Source organism: Pongo abelii, chromosome 7 (genome assembly GCF_028885655.2).
Source record: "Pongo abelii isolate AG06213 chromosome 7, NHGRI_mPonAbe1-v2.0_pri, whole genome shotgun sequence".
In the NCBI taxonomy this organism is placed as follows: Eukaryota; Metazoa; Chordata; class Mammalia; order Primates; family Hominidae; genus Pongo; species Pongo abelii.
This window is the reverse complement of record NC_071992.2, coordinates 24,957,660-24,973,316: the sequence shown is the minus strand read 5'-3', so window position 1 is coordinate 24,973,316 and position 15,657 is coordinate 24,957,660. Positions and strand designations below refer to the sequence as shown.

The following is a 15,657-nucleotide window of genomic DNA, read 5'->3' as shown; positions in this document are numbered from 1 at the left end:
ACCTGCACCTCCATACTGGGCTCCCTGAGCTTGGCGCAGAAGCCTCGGAAGACTGGGGTGGAGCACCATGTGGAGGGGCCATCGAGGATCAGAGGAGCCAGAGGTCAAGTGAGGACAGCGATGGCACTGCAGGGCCACAGCCTGGTTTACCTGCCATGCTTCCAGTTGTGCTTCTGGTAGGCGCCCGGCCCGGGTTGGAGTTTGAAGATGAGCAGGAAAGGTCTCCATCCAGGTGGCTGCAGATGGCTGCTCAGCCAGCCCCTACTGAGAGGCCACGGTCCCAGTTCTGGTCCTCTGTGCTGTATCTAGGAGTGGCAGGGTAGTGAGACTCTAGCTTTCAGGTTGGGGATGGGGACAGTGGGTACAGTGCCATGCCTCGAGCCTGTGCTGTTGGGCAGCTGGTATCCTGCTCCCAGCCAGAGACTACATCTTCATGTAGTGGATTTTCCTAACAACCCGGGGACATGAGGGTAGGTTGTTTTCCCTGTTTTACAAGTGGTAAAATGAGATTCAGGGGCAATGTCTCCAGCATTTCTGTCCTCACCTTCTGTATAATTACAGTCATATTTGGGACTCTGCAGGGCTAGAGTTATCTGAGCAGCTGCTTCTCTGATCTCTGTCCTGCACTTGGCCTCTGGGAGCTCCTATGGGTCCTCAGCAGAGTCCACAGGGCTCTTCGGGATCCCCTTCCTGTGCCACAGCCTGGAGCCTCTCCCTAGGTGGTAAGCTGAGAACCCCACTCTGCTCATCTCATGGGCTTGGGGGGAAAGTGATTCACCCAGGAAGTAGACAGTGAGCCCTTTATTGTCTTTGGTGTCTGCTGGAGCCAGGGAGGACAGACGAACGCCATGTGAATCCTGCTCCCTGGAGCCCACAGTGTGGTGGGTCAGGTGACACCAGAAATCATATAACTCTGAGGAGGTAGCATGAGGGAGGCCTGAGATCTGACCATCTCACTACCCTTGCCTCCCCCTCCTCCAGAGAGGCCGTGCGGGTGCAAGGCTGTAGGATGTGGTATTGTTGGCCTGGAGGATGGTGTTTGATTAGAGTCACCATTGAGAGTCAGAGAGGGGGAAGCAAAGCTCCCCTCGAAGGGCTTTTTTTTTGGCTGGACCTGAGAATTAAATGGACATAAGACAGGTACACAGGAGAAAAGCACATATGACTTCTTTTTGCTTGAGATGGAGTCTTGTTCTGTAACCCAGGCTGGAGTGCAGTGGTGCAATCTCGGCTCACTGCAACCTCCGCCTCCCAGATTCAAGTGATTCTCCTGCTTCAGCCTCCTGAGTAGCTGGGATTGCAGGTGCCTGCCCTTGCGCCTGGCTAATTTTTGTATTTTAGTAGAGATGGGGTTTTGCCATGTTGTCCAGGCTGATTTCGAAGTCGAGCTCAGGTGATCTGCCCGCCTCGGCCTTCCAAAATGCTGGGATTACAGGCATGAGCCACCATGCCCAGCCAACACACACATTTATTTAATGCAAGTTTTACCTGGCACAGAGGAAGCAGTGAGAGTCAGTTACTCATATACTGAATTAGACCAAGTAACTTGTGAAGAAGCAAGTAAATATGTGGAGGCCAAAAAGGTGAGTGGTTCTGTTCTAACAAGGTCTGCACGGTACTCTCTTGGCCTCGACTTCTCATCCTTAAAAATAAGGAGATTGTCCTATGTTTCCCTGGGGACTTTCATCTCCTGCTTTTAGGAAACACAAAAGAGGTCAAAGCATCGTCTTGCACCTGCTGTTTTTCAACAGCCTTTAATTCATAATAGTCAGTGGGCCAGGGTGGGCGGGCAGGTGCGATGGCTCACATCTGTAGTCCTGCCCAGGTGGGTGGATCCCTTGAGCCCAGGAGTTCAAGACCAGCCTGGGAAACATAGCAAAATGCTGTCTCAAAAACCAAAGCCAAAATACAACAAAAACCAAAACAAAAAATCAAAAACCACACACACACACACACACACACACACACACACAGACACACACACACAGAAAATCATGTCGTGTGAAGGAACCCAGGCAGAATGCATACCATTTGATTCCTCATCTTATTAAAATGCAACTAATCTATTTATTGTGACAAAAAGCAGAAGAAGTGTTGCTGGGGGACATAGGAGCAAAGCAGAGGAGAGGATTACATTGAAAAACGAAGAAACACTGCAGGACGGTAGACATGTCATTATCTTATCATGGTGATAGTTCCACAGTGTATACATACATCTCAAACTACCAAACTACATGCTTCAACAATGTACACTTTGTTTCATATCCATTATACCGCAATAAATCTAGTTTTAAAAAACCTTCAATAGAATATAAACACTTGAGTGTATACTGTATTCCCTATAGCACTTGCACATAGATCATGGAAATATGTATACATAGAAAGTGAGTACCCAATTAAAATGGAATTCTAAAAGGTAATTAACATTAAAATGTGCAGGGGAAAAGGAGCAAAAAAATTAGACTAGACAACCACAGTTTAAATGGTAAACTTATAGGTCTATGTTGACTATCAATTATTGTACTAACTGTAAATCCACTGGGCACTACAGTTCAAAGATAAAAAGGGTTTGAAGGGCTGAAAAAACAAGACTCAGCTATATCTTGTCTATATGAGATGGGCCTTAAAAGGAAGACACAGATGCTGTCTGTGGAAAGCAAATAGATGGAAAAAGATACACCATGCAGAGTGTAAGGCCAAGAAAACTGCCGTGGCTATCTCAGTATCACATGAAGTTGATTTTGTTAGCGGTGGACGAGATCTGAGTTAGCCTACGTTGAAAGCGGCCAATCCGTAAGGGTCCACAGCACCTTCAGCTCTTCGTCTCCTGAGAAGAAAGAATTGGACTGAGGGGCATAAGGCAGAAGGAGAGACAGAGGCAAGTTTCAGAGCAGGAGTGAATGTTTATTAAAAAGCTTTAGAACAGGAAGGAAAGAAAGGAACAGAAGGAAAGGAAGGAATGGAAAGAAAAGGAGGAAAGTACAACTTGGAAGATAGCCAAGCAGGTGACTTGAGAAACAGTGCACAGCTGGACCGCCTGAGTTGGGGTTTTATAAGTTGGCATACTTCCGGGATCCTGCCTTTTTTCTCCCCACTCCTGAAATCTTCTTGGGAAGCTGCTGATCAGTTTCAGGTGCTTTCTATGTATTAGGAGACTGCCGTTTTCTGGCATCGGCTGTAACCGGTTCTTACTTTAGAGACACAGTTATCAACCACCTGATGGTCGCCCAACACTGCTGGTGTCAGAAGCAGGGAGCCCTCTCCTGCCCTGCTCATACCTGATTAGCTACCTACTGTAACAATTTTAGGACATAGAATATTATGGGAGCTCAAAAGGGACCCTTGTAGTTAAAAAGGTTAATTCTTCAAGGAGTATAATAATAATCACAAATTGTATATGCCTAGTAATACAGCTTCCAAACACGTGATGCAAAAAGAGAATGAAAAGGAGATTAAATCAGCTGTTTGTCTGTAATTGATAGAACGATCAGATGAAAACCCCGGTAAAGTGGCAAGCAATCTGCACACTGTCAACCACCTTGATTTAACATTTAAAGAGCAGGAGTGGAACATCCAGTGAACACTCATTCCTTTCTATGCTCATGATACTTTCACCAAGATAGACTGGGTTCTGGGATATGAAACACGCTATATGACCTCTCAATGAAACGAGACTGGAAATCAGTAACAGTATCCATAGGGAATTCTAAAATTTGGTTATTGAACAATACACTTCTAAAAAATCTGTGGTTCAGAGAAGAAATCAAAAGGGAAGGTAAAATGTTTCAAAATAAATCATAATAATATAACATCAAAACTGGTGGGAAATGGCTAACAGTGCTCGGGGTGAAATAATACAGCTTTCAATGTTTCTATCAAAAAAATTGGGGGTGGTGAGATGGGGAGTTACTCCTGAAGGGTATGCAGTTCCTTTCTGGAGTGATAAAAATATTCTAAGATTGATTATCGTGATGATTGCATAGCCATGCTTATATTAAAAACGACTGAAATGTAGACTAAATGGGTGAATTATGTGAATAATCATAATTACTAATTATGTGAGTTGTGTCTCATTAAGGCTGTCAAAAAAAGAAAAACGTGAAATTTATGGCCTGAACATCTACATTAATCAATCATAAAATATAAGCATAAATTTAAACAAAAGTAACAAGGGGGAACATAAGGAAATAGAATAGAAGCCACAAAAAGAACTGACAAAACGGACTGTGTGTGGTGGCTTACGCCTGTAATCCCAGTACTTTGGGAGGCCCAGGCAGGCAGAACGCTTCAGCTCAGGAGTTAGACCAGCCTGGGCAACGTGGTGAAACCCCAGCTGTACAAAATACACCAATATTAGCCCAGGTGTTGGGGCACTCTCCTGTCTGTGGTCCCTGCCACCTGGGGACTGAGGTTGGAGGACCACTTGAGCCCGGGAACAGAGGTTGTAGTGAGCAGAGATTACGCACTGCACTCCAACCTGGATGACAGAGGGAGATCCCGTCTCCAAAAAAGAAAAAAAAAAAAGAGTTAAGAAAATGAATAGTTGGTCTTGAAAAGGAGTAAGAGTGTGAGAGCAGAGAAAGGAGACAGAGACATCGCCTGAACCTAGAGGGACCCCAGCCCGAGAAGGAAGGATTTGGGAAACATGCATTAGCTTCACTGTCACCAACTACTAGGCAGGCTTTGATGTGGAGGAAGGCTACATTTTGTCTTGTTGAGATCCAGGCGGTTGAACAGAGCCCAAGGTAAGTAGCTTTTATTGTAACCATTTTGTTTTTGCTCAGGAGCAAGATTATATTAAATTTAATTCAATGTAAATTTACAATTAAATTAATTTTGTGCTTTTACACACTCCCAACTTAAAAGTTACAAAAACTATGCAAAAAAATTTGAAAAATAGCTGTTGGCATGATGAAAGCTATTATTGAATTCTTCAGTGTGTATTTTCTACAAACAAGGAAATTAACATCAACACATTACCACTATCTAATACGCAGACTCTATTCCGATCCTTCAGTTGTCTTCTCGTCGTCATTTGTGACACAGAGATCATGGCCATAATCCCTGAATTGCTGTTTTATCTTTTTCTGTCACTCTTTGATATTTAGTGGGAACAGCTTGTCAACGTCCTTTGTGAAGCAGAAATTACTTAATGTTTGATGCTATATCCTGACTTTCTTTAAGGTTATATTATAACCCTCATTTGTAAAAATGTGTATTTTTATGTGTGTGTCTGTGTGTGTGCAAGAGAGAGAATATTCACCCACTGGTCAATTAAACACTTGGTCAAACTAAATATATTAGATGCTATTTCTGTTTGAAGGGCTCATATGTGTGTTTTTTTTTTTTTTTGAGACAGAGTCTCACTCTTTCGTCCAGGCTGGAGTGAAGTGCAAGCTCTGCCTCCTGGGTTCACACCATTCTCCTGCCTCAGCCTCCCAAGTAGCTGGGTTACAGGCGCCTGCCACCATGCCCAGCTAATTTTTTGCATTTTTAGTAGAGACGGGGTTTCATTGTGTTAACCAGGATGGTCTCAATCTCCTGACCTCATGATCGGCCCCCTTTGGCCTCCCAAAGTGCTGTGATTACAGGCGTGAGCCACCGCACCCAGCCTTTGGTGTTCTCATAAAATCTTTTCTTGCCAACTACAGTGGTGTGTTCCTGTTTCCCAACTTGCTTGGGAGACTGAGGCAGGAGGATCACTTGAGGCCAGAAGTTCCAAGCTGTAGTAGACTATGATCACACCTGTGAATAGACACTGCATTCTAGCCTGGGCAACATAGCAAGACTCTATGAAAAAAAAAAGTAACTCTTCTGCTCACATTTTCTGGAGTAAAGATATTTTATGTTCTAATATTAGAAAAGGATACAGAGGTGTTTTTCTTTATAGAAAATAGCTGCCTAACAGGCCAAGGGACAAACATGGATGCAAAAGAATGAAAGTTTGGAGCAGGAAAAACGTCCAAGCTCTGATGGGTTTTGTCACTTGGGGTGAACGGAATGTGAGACGGAGCCTGGGAGAGATAAGGTCTGGAAGCCACTCACACCCATCTCTGTCTTGTCCCCACAGGTCTACGTTTACTCTGCCACCATCCCCCGGCAGGACGAAGCTCCCCAGCAGACAGTGGCCCCACAGCAACAGAGGCGCAGCCTGAAGGAGGAGGAGTGTCCAGCAGGTGCACTCTTATTTTTAAAAATCAGTTTATTTTTAATTGACAGATAAACATTGTATATAATCATGGTGTACACCACGATGTTTTGAAATGTGATGTTTTGAAATATGTATGCATTGTGGAATGGCTAAATCAAGCTAATTCACATACTTATCATGTATTTGTTGTAAGAACACTTAAAAGTCTACTCAGCAATTTTCAGCTGTATGGATAGAGAGCCCTGGGATAAGCCCTCTTTGCCCTCCTCACCTGTGGGTTCTGTAGTCCTCCTCATCTGTAGGTTCTGCATTCATGGTTGCAAACAACACAGATCAAGACTATGTGGAAAAAAATAATGAAAATGATAATATATGAATAAAAGTAAATAAAAGGCAATGCAGTATAGCACTTATGTTCATAGCATGTCTATTGTATTAGGTATTACAAGTAACCTAAATATGATTTAAAGCATAATGTGCCTGGGTTATATGCAATACTATCCCAATTTATATCAGGGAGTTGAGTATCTGCAGTTTGTTTCATGGAATATATTCCCTGTGAATAGAAGGAAGGACTGTACAACACATTGTTTTAATAACTGTAGTCAGCATGTCGCACAATACATCTCTTGAATTTATTTCCCTCTGTCTAACTGAAATTTTGTATCCTTTGACTAACATCTCTCCAACTCACCATCCAACTGCAGCCCTGGTAATTACCATTCTACTCTCTACCTCTATGAGATCAACTTTTAAGATTCCACATATATGAGATCCTGAGGTGTTTGTCTCTCTGTGCCTGGCTTATTTCACTTAACATAGTATCTCCAGGTTCATCTATGCTGTCACACATGACAGAATTTCCTTCTTTGTTAAGGCTGAATAGTATTCCATTGTGTCTATGTATTACATTTTCTTTACCTTTTCATCATCAATGGACACTTAGGTTGATTAAATGTCTTGACCATTGTAAATAATGCTCCAATACACATGGGAGGGAAGATACCTCTTTAACATACTGATGTCATTTCCTTTGGATATATACCCAATAGTGGGATTTCTAGATGATATAGTTGTTCTATGTTCTGTTTTTTGAGGAACCTCCATAATGTTTTCCATAATGGATGTACTAATCTCCATTCCCACCAACAGTGTACCTAGTGTTCCTTTTTCTCCCCATCATCATCAACACTTGTTATCTTTTGTCTTTTTGGTAATAGCCATTCTTACAGGTGTGTAGTGATAATTCATTGTGGTTTTGATTTGCATTTCCCTGCTAAGTGATGTTGAACATTTTTTTCATATATCTGTTGGCCACTTCTATGTCTCCTTTTGAGAAGTGTCTCTTCAGGTCCCTTGCCTATGTGTCCATTTTAATTGGATTATTTGATTGCATGCTATTGAGATGTTTGAGCTCCTGTGTATTTTGGATATTAACCAAAATCTTGGATCTTTTGGATATTGATCTCTCATCCTGTATGTTGTCTCATCACTCTGTTCATTGTTTTCTTTGTTGTGCAGAAGCTTTTTCGTCTGACGTAATCTCATCTGTCTATTTTTGCTTTTGTTGCCTGTGCTTTTGGGGTCATAGCCAAGAAATCATTGCACAGATCAACATCATGAAGATTTTCCCCTATGTTTTCTTCTAGTACTTTTACAGTATCTGGTGTTATGTTTAATCTTTAGTCCATTTTGAGTTAATTTTTACATATGATGTGAGATATGGGTGTTATTTCATTCTTCTGCATGTCAGTATCTACTTTTCCCAACACCATTTATTGAAAATACTGTCCTTTCCCCATTTTGTGTTCTTGGTATCTCTGTCACAATCAGTCGACTGTAAATGCATTGATTTATATCTGGGTTCACTCTTTCATTCCATCAGTTTGTCTTCGTTTATGCCATTACTATTCAGTTTTGATTACTATACCTTTGTAATATATTTAAAAATCAGGTAGTATGATGCCTCCATCTTTGTTCTTTTTGTTTGTTTTGCTTAAGATCACTTTGGCTATTTGAGGCCTTCTGTGGTTCCATACAAATTTTAGAATTGTTTTCTCTGTTTTGGTGAAAAATGTCATTGGAATTTTAATAGGCATTGCATTGCATCTATGGATCACTTTGGGTAGTATGGATGATTAAACAATATTGAATTTTCTAATCCATGAACCTGTACTGTCTTTCCATTTATTTACATTACTTTCCATTTCTTTCATCAATGTTTTACAATTTTCAGACCTTTCTCCTCTGTCATAAATTTATTTAAAAGAGTTGCTGCTTTGACATCCATTTTTAGGCCTGATATAAGTTGTTTAAAACCCAATCATATCACAGCACCTTTGCCCAATTAATAATTCCTTTCCCTGTTCAATTGTTTTTGATCTAGCACATTTGTTCTTCATCTCCCTGACCCCAAACCCAACACATCCCACAGCAGCTGACTACAATAAAACCTAATGTTTCACACCAGAGCAGTGTGAACCTTCTTTGCAGGTGTTGTCTTCCACAATCCCTGTGGGAAAGCCTAGGGTATAATGCCCATGGATCTTTATAAAGGCATAGTCCCATGGGTCCTCTCTCTCTGTCTCTTGCTCCCCACACACCGGTTATTGTCCTTGGACTGGATGGCTCCCCACTTCCCGTAAGTGCTGCAAAGTGTGCTATCCTCTTCTCTGGAGTCTGTAAGTAATACACCACTTCTGTGTTTCCTGTGTTTTGTTGTGTTGCTTCCTCTGTGTTTTCCCTAACTGACACATCTGAACCTAACTTCTTTTCTGATCTCGGCTCTCTTAAAGAGTGGCTATCTCCTAAGAAGTAGAGATAACTTAAAACTAGACATAGGTCAGACAAGAGCCACAGGGGCATCTGCCAGTAAAAGTAATTGTCTTGTGGAAGGGATACCTAGAAGATGAACACATAATTAGGCATTAGACAGTCCACCAGGATAAAGAAGTTTCCTGTGAACATCCATGATGAAATCCCCTGGATCCCCATCAGGGTAAAGCTAGAGTTTATAGGCACCCTACAGAGAAAAACCTCAAGACCAAATCAGAAAAAAATTCAGCTACCACCTTGGTTGAATTTATTCCTAAGCATTTTTTTGTGGCTATTATAAATGGTATTTTCCAGATAGTTTCTTGTTAGTGTATAAAAACTTGACGATGTACTTACTTTAACCACCTAGTTTTATATTTTCACGTTGGTTTCATGTATCTAGTTAGTGTTCTGCTCTTTCAGATTGAATAACTGTTGGGGTGATCAGACCCAACACCAGGCTGGGGGCTACGAAGTCCAGCAGAGTTAAAGGAATGAGAAAAGACAAGTTGAGAGAGAAAGTGGGACCAGGGGGCCAATGCTAGCATGGAGGCTGTGAAGGCCCCAAGCTCTGGGAGCCCAGGCTATTTATTGGTGATCAAACAAAGAAACTGGTAGTGAGGATGTGGGGGTTGAAAGGAAACTATGTATCAAGTGCAGCTGTGATGGTTTAGCATTTTCTTTGAAACATATGGCTACTTGAGATAATGGGAGTGCTAGAAGCAAGGAACCAGCAAGTTCAGACACATTCCAAAGGCCAGGAGGGGTTTTAGAGCCTGGACCCTGGACAGGTTCCAAGCCCTGCCTCGGCTTCTCTCCCAACGTTCAGCTTTTTCCCCAACATGCCCCCCTTTTCTTTTTTGTAAAACCGCCACAGCTATCATTGCTTGTTCTCAATGGCGGCTTTTTCTCCAGTGGTGGTTTCCACATCTGCAGACTAAAAGGAGACAGCACAAGCATATAATTGTTAGAACTGAATTAGCAAGTGTAGAGCTTTCAATGGCCTTAATCCATTTAAGAGGATTGATTGTAGACAACGCACTGGCTGTCTTGTTCAAAATATCAGTTCCAGGGAACAAGTTCAAGTGAGCCTGAGAGGCTTCCAAAGCCTGCTCTTTTAGTTTTACAATATCGAGGGTGAGATTTTCATCTCTGCCCTCCAGATGGTGTTTAAGAGTGACATAACACAACTTTGAATCCAAAAGGCCCTCTTTTTGTTTTTAAATTAATTGAGCAAGGCAATTGCAGGCTGTGCAGCCCTTAATTGCTGGTTGGTGATCCAGCTTCATTTTTCTTAGCCCTTATTCAAAATGGAGTCGCTCTGGTTTGAATGCTTCTTACATATTTCCCCCTTCCCTTTTACAAGAGGACCCTTAATTCTAAGGGTTGCAGAAGGATAAAGGTCCATCTTCTGTAACTTCTTCGTGCTGAATAGGGGCAATGATATTCCTGCCTACCTATTAGGGTCTCTTGTATTCAGGGTAGAGAGGAGTTCAGTCAGAAAGCATTGGTCCGTTAAGCATCTATTGTACCTCTGAATCCCAACAAAAGGTAAAACCCTGGCGCTCCAGCAGTTTCTCAGCATGGTTCGTATTGGGGGAACCCGGTCCACGGTTGGGATCCATGGATCCCTCTAGTCTCCCATTCCATGGTTGTACATATCTTGGGGGCACCCACATGGTTTGTTCATCTCCTGCAAAAATGCAAACATACCCTCACCCCCACATTAGTAAATCTACTGAAACAAAAGCAAAGGCTTCCTTTTTTTTTTTTTTTTTGCTGATGCATTTGTAACTCAGCCTTTGCCTCTTCGGTTAATTACCACAGGGTAAAACTTAACATTGATAACAAGAAGCAGGCTTTTTCTGATAAACAGAAGGAATAGAGAAAGCAAATGGAGGCTTAATCTTCTTGTGCAACAGTATAGCAAAAAACAATCCTTAAACCTTCAATTTGCACTGTACAGGTGGGTCAACTAGATGGTGTTGTTCATGCTAGATCTTCAGATGTTTGGTGGGCATCCACACAGGCCTCTGATTGTCACCTGGAGCGACAAGCAAATCCTCTTCCTCATATTTAATATGAGCTTTAGCTTCCCCTGTTTGACATGTGGCCCCGATAAAATGTGAATAGGTATGTACTGAAACATGAATAAAGGACAATTTTCCAAAAGCGGGAATATGTGTTACATCCATCTGCCAGATGGAATTTGGAAATAAACCTCTAGAGTTAACTCTGTTCCTTGATGTGGCAGATGCAGGACTTGGCAAGCAGAACAGTGTTGCACAATTTCTTTAGCTTGTTTCCATGATATACCGTATCGTTTTCTAAGGCCTGCGGCATTAAGGTGGGTTAGAGAATGGAATGTTTGTGCATCAGCAAAGACCACAGACACCAAACCATCTGCCCTTTGATTAAGTTTAAAGGGCCAGGGAGGTTAGTATGTGTTCTCATATGAGTGATACAGAAAGGGGAATGCCTTTGTTGTACTGCTTGCTGTAAAGAGTGAAATAAAAGATTAAGTTGTTCATCAGTCACCTTTCGAATTAAGGCATATTCAGTATTTTGCATGGCTTGCACTACATAGGCTGAATCAGAAACCATGTTTACTTGTGTGTCCAAATTGCCCACAATTGAAACAAGAGCCTGAGAAAGGGGGCATTTTTTTTCGACTTTTGATCCATCCATAGCCTGAGCTAAAGGAGCAGCCTTATGTACGTTACCTCCAATGCCATCGCAAGCCTTAATATATTCAGCTAAATGAGGCTTCCCTCTCAGGGGTCTAATAGCAGTTTGACACTCTGCATTAACATTATTGTATGTGAGAGGCTGTATTACAACATCCTGAGCTGTTTTATCAGTTGTGGCTTTATGCACAGCCTCTTGGAACCGAGCAATAAAATCAATATATGGTTCTTTAGGTCCTTGTCGGACAGAACTGAAAGAAGGGTCTTTTTCTCCTGCAACATTTATCCTTTCTCATGCCCCTAAGCACACAGAGTGCAGCTGAACAATGGCAACATCTTGCATTACTGCTTGATTCTCTAATCGACCCCAATTAAGGCCAACTTCCGTTAACTATTCAAAGGAAACAGGCACAGGTGGCTGCGCTTGTGTGTTTTCCCTGGCCTGAGTTTGAGCTTCATCAGGCCACTAGGTTTTAAACTGTAAATACTGAGACAGAGTGAGAACAGATTTTGTCAAAGTATCCCAATCATACGGTATTAACGTATTATCAAGAGCCACATTTTTCAACAAAGTTTGCATAAAAGGAGAGTTCGTTCCATATTAACTAATGCCTTGCTTAAATTCCTTTAATAAAATTCCTTTAATAAAAGGCTGGACGTGGTGGCTCATGCCTGTAATCCCAGCACTTTGGGAGGCCGAGGTGGGTGGATCATGAAGTCAGGAGATCGAGACCATCCCGGCTAACACGGTGAAACCCCGTCTCTACTAAAAATACAAAAAATTAGCCAGGCACGGTGCAGGGTGCCTGTAGTCCCAGCTACTCGGGAGGCTGAGGTAGGAGAATGGCATGAACCCAGGAGGCAGAGCTTGCAGTGAGCCGAGATCGTGCCACTGCACTCCAGCCTGGGTGAAAGAGTGAGACTCTGTCACAAAAAAAAAAAAAAAAAAAAAAAAAGGAAAAGCAGCCCAATTAGCTATATTCTGTCCTCCTTGCTGGGTTATAGTAACTGGGAATTGCCATGCTTCAAGGTCTCCCTCAGCTCTAGCTTTTGAATAGAATTTTGTGTAGCATCACCAATTGCTCCAGGTTTTAATGTTGCAACTACAGAAACAGTAAGTTTTTCAGCTAATTCATTTTCTTGCCCATTAAGGGGAGAGAGAGGAGGTGGCCATTCACTTAATTCTGCAGGTGGAGCTGACAGGCTGGTAAAACATACCTTTTTTAGTTTTCCTTTCTTTTCTTTAATCTCCTCTGGTAGCTGTTCCTCACACTTAGAATCTGGAGTTAGTTTTTCACACTCGTCCTCCTTTACCTCATCTGAATCTGCCTCATCTGTTTGAAGTGGCTCAAGAGCTGCCTTTATTAGTGCCCACATTGGTCAAACAGAAATTGGAATTTTTGCCCCATCTTTATAGGCCATTTTAAAATCTCTTCTAATTCTCTCCCATTCATCCAATTCCATAGTCCCTTGTTCAGGAAACCATGGGCAAAACTGCTACTGTACTAAAGAGTGATAACAAATTATGAATACTAACTTTCACTCACCCTCTTCATAATAAATGCCTTAAGAAATTAAAATAAGCAGAATGTTTGCTTTCACTTTGTCCCATCGTTACCCTGGTTCTTCCCAGCACTCAGCTTTCCCACCGAGCTTCTTTCAGTCGTCCTCGGGTATCCTCCAATGATGCATCCTCCGCTTTCACACACCCTAGCATTCCTTCACCAGAGTCTTCATCGCCCCATGTTGGGCACCAGGAATGTTGGGGTGATCAGACCCAACACCAGGCTTTGGGGGCTACGAAGTCAGGTGGAGTCAAAGGAATGAGAAAACACAATTTGAGAGAGAAAGTGGGGCCAGGGGGTCAATGCTAGCATGGAGGCTGAGAAGGCCCCGAGCTCTGGGAGCCCACGCTATTTATTGGTGATCAAACAAAGAAACAGGTGGTGAGGATGTGGGGGTTGAAAGGAAATGATGTATCAAGTGCAGATGTGATGGTTTAGGATTTTCTTTGAAACATATGGCTGCTTGAGATAATGGGAGTGCTAGAAGCAAGGAGCTAGTAAGTTCAGATACATTCCGATGGCCACGAGGGGTTTTAGCACCTGGACCCCGGAAATGTTCCCAGCCCTGCCTCGGCTTCTCTCCCAGCACTCAACTTTTCCTAACAATAACTCTAGCATGTCTTGTAAGGCAAGAAATGCTAAAGATGAACTCTCACGGGGGTTTTTTTGTTTTTTTTTTTTTTGTCTGGTAAAGTCTTTACTGCTCTTCATTTCTAAGGGACAGGCTTGCCAGGTATAGTATTCTTGGTTGGCAAGGATTTTTCCTTTCTATACTTTGTATGATTCCACTCTCTCCTGGCCTGCAGGTTTTCTGCTGAGAAGCCTTCAGTAGTTTTATAGGGGTTCCTTTGTACATTGCTTTTCTTTTGCTGGTTTCAAAATTCTCTTTGCCTTTGATTTTTGGGAATTTGTTTATTATGTGTCTTGGTGAAGATCTCTTCATATTTAATCTGTTTGGGATTTTTTCATGAATGTGGATGTCCATTCCCATCCTGATTTGGGACATTTTCTTTAATTATTTCTTTAATTACACTTTCTGTTCCTTTCACTTTCTCTGATGCTCCTTGGACCACCATAATGCATATATTGTTTTGCTTCAAGGTAACCATTGGTACTGTTGGCCTTCTTCCCTCTTTTTCATTCTTTATTTTCTTCTTCTTCTTGTGACTTGGTAATTTCAAATGATCTCTTTTCAAGCTCACTGATTCTTTCTTCCAATTAATCAACTCTGCTGTTGACATTCTCTGTGGAATTTTTTAGCACAGATATTGTGTTGTTTAATTTTAGAATTTCTGCTTGGTTCTTTATTATGTTGTCTGTATATATTAAACTACTCATTTTGTTCATGTATTGTTTTTCTGACATGACTTAATTGTCTATCTGTGTTCTCTAGTAGCTGACTGAGCTTCTTTAAGATGACTATTTTAAAGTCTTTGTCAGGCTGTTGTAAATGTCTATTTGCTTCAGGTTGGTTAGTTGTGCTTCATTTTGTTTCTTTGGTGCCGTCACGGTTCCCTGATTGCTCAGGAGCCTGTGGCAATGATGTTGGAATGTGCACTTTGAAGAGGCAGGGACTTATTCCAGTATTTACAGACTAGCTTTGTCAGGGAACGCCCTTCACCAGTCAGCCTATACAGAGATTCTGGGCAGGCCATGTGGTGTGGTTCAAGGGTGGTCAGAGCCAGTATCCAGAGAGGTGACCTGAGGCCTGGCTCCATGGGGGCTGAACTGGCACTGGAGTAGGCCTTGTACTTGGGTCTGCAGATGTCAGCCAGGTGCTGTGATGGGCCTCTTCCTTGGGTCCACAGGGAAGGGCCCTGGATCCTGAGTGGCACTGACTGACCTGGCTTTAGGGCAGACCTGGAAGCTGAATCTATGGAGGTGGGTCAGGATCCTGGGTCTGTAGTGCTAGCCTGAGGGCACAAGCTAAGACTGATATCTTAGCTTATCATGTGCTTATTTCTATGTGCTTCCAGACTCTGTTTAGTGCACTTTCTGGTTCTTTATTCCATAGGGATACATTGGATGATTTCTGTCAGTGAGGCACCGTGCTAATGGGGATAATTATAAGAGGCCCTGCCCTCATGGAACCTTTTCTCTGGGATAGTATTAAGACACACAGATCAAAATAACAGTCAGAAATTTCTGATAGGAACCATGAAGAATAATTAAATGATGGGTGAGACAGAGACGAGGTTGGTGGGGCCACTTGGGGATAGTGATTTTGGCCAGTCTCCAAAGTTGGGCAAGGATATTTGTGCAGAGAGCCACAAATAGTGCTCCTGAGTAGCCTCCCCAGGAATGAGAGCCCCAGGGTACAGGGGCTGGGGGATATTGAGCAAAGACAGGGCCACCATAGTGAGTGGATAGCAAACAAGTCAGGTGGACTAGCATGGGCAGATCACATGTAGACAAGGTTGGATTTTATTTTGTTATTTTA

The 15,657-nt window shown here is 42.4% G+C and overlaps 1 protein-coding gene across 5 annotated transcripts in view; it reads left to right on the top strand.

Annotated features, from left to right (window-relative positions):
• LOC100431896 (tumor necrosis factor receptor superfamily member 10D-like) overlaps positions 1–15,657 on the top strand; it is a 29,978-nt gene that overhangs the window by 3,194 nt on the left and 11,127 nt on the right. For all 5 annotated transcript variants that reach the window (XM_054561348.2, XM_054561347.2, XM_063726588.1 and 2 more), the window contains exon 2: positions 6,071–6,176. In XM_054561348.2, coding sequence (XP_054417323.2) covers positions 6,071–6,176 — 106 coding nt within the window. The remainder of the gene's footprint in view (positions 1–6,070; positions 6,177–15,657) is intronic.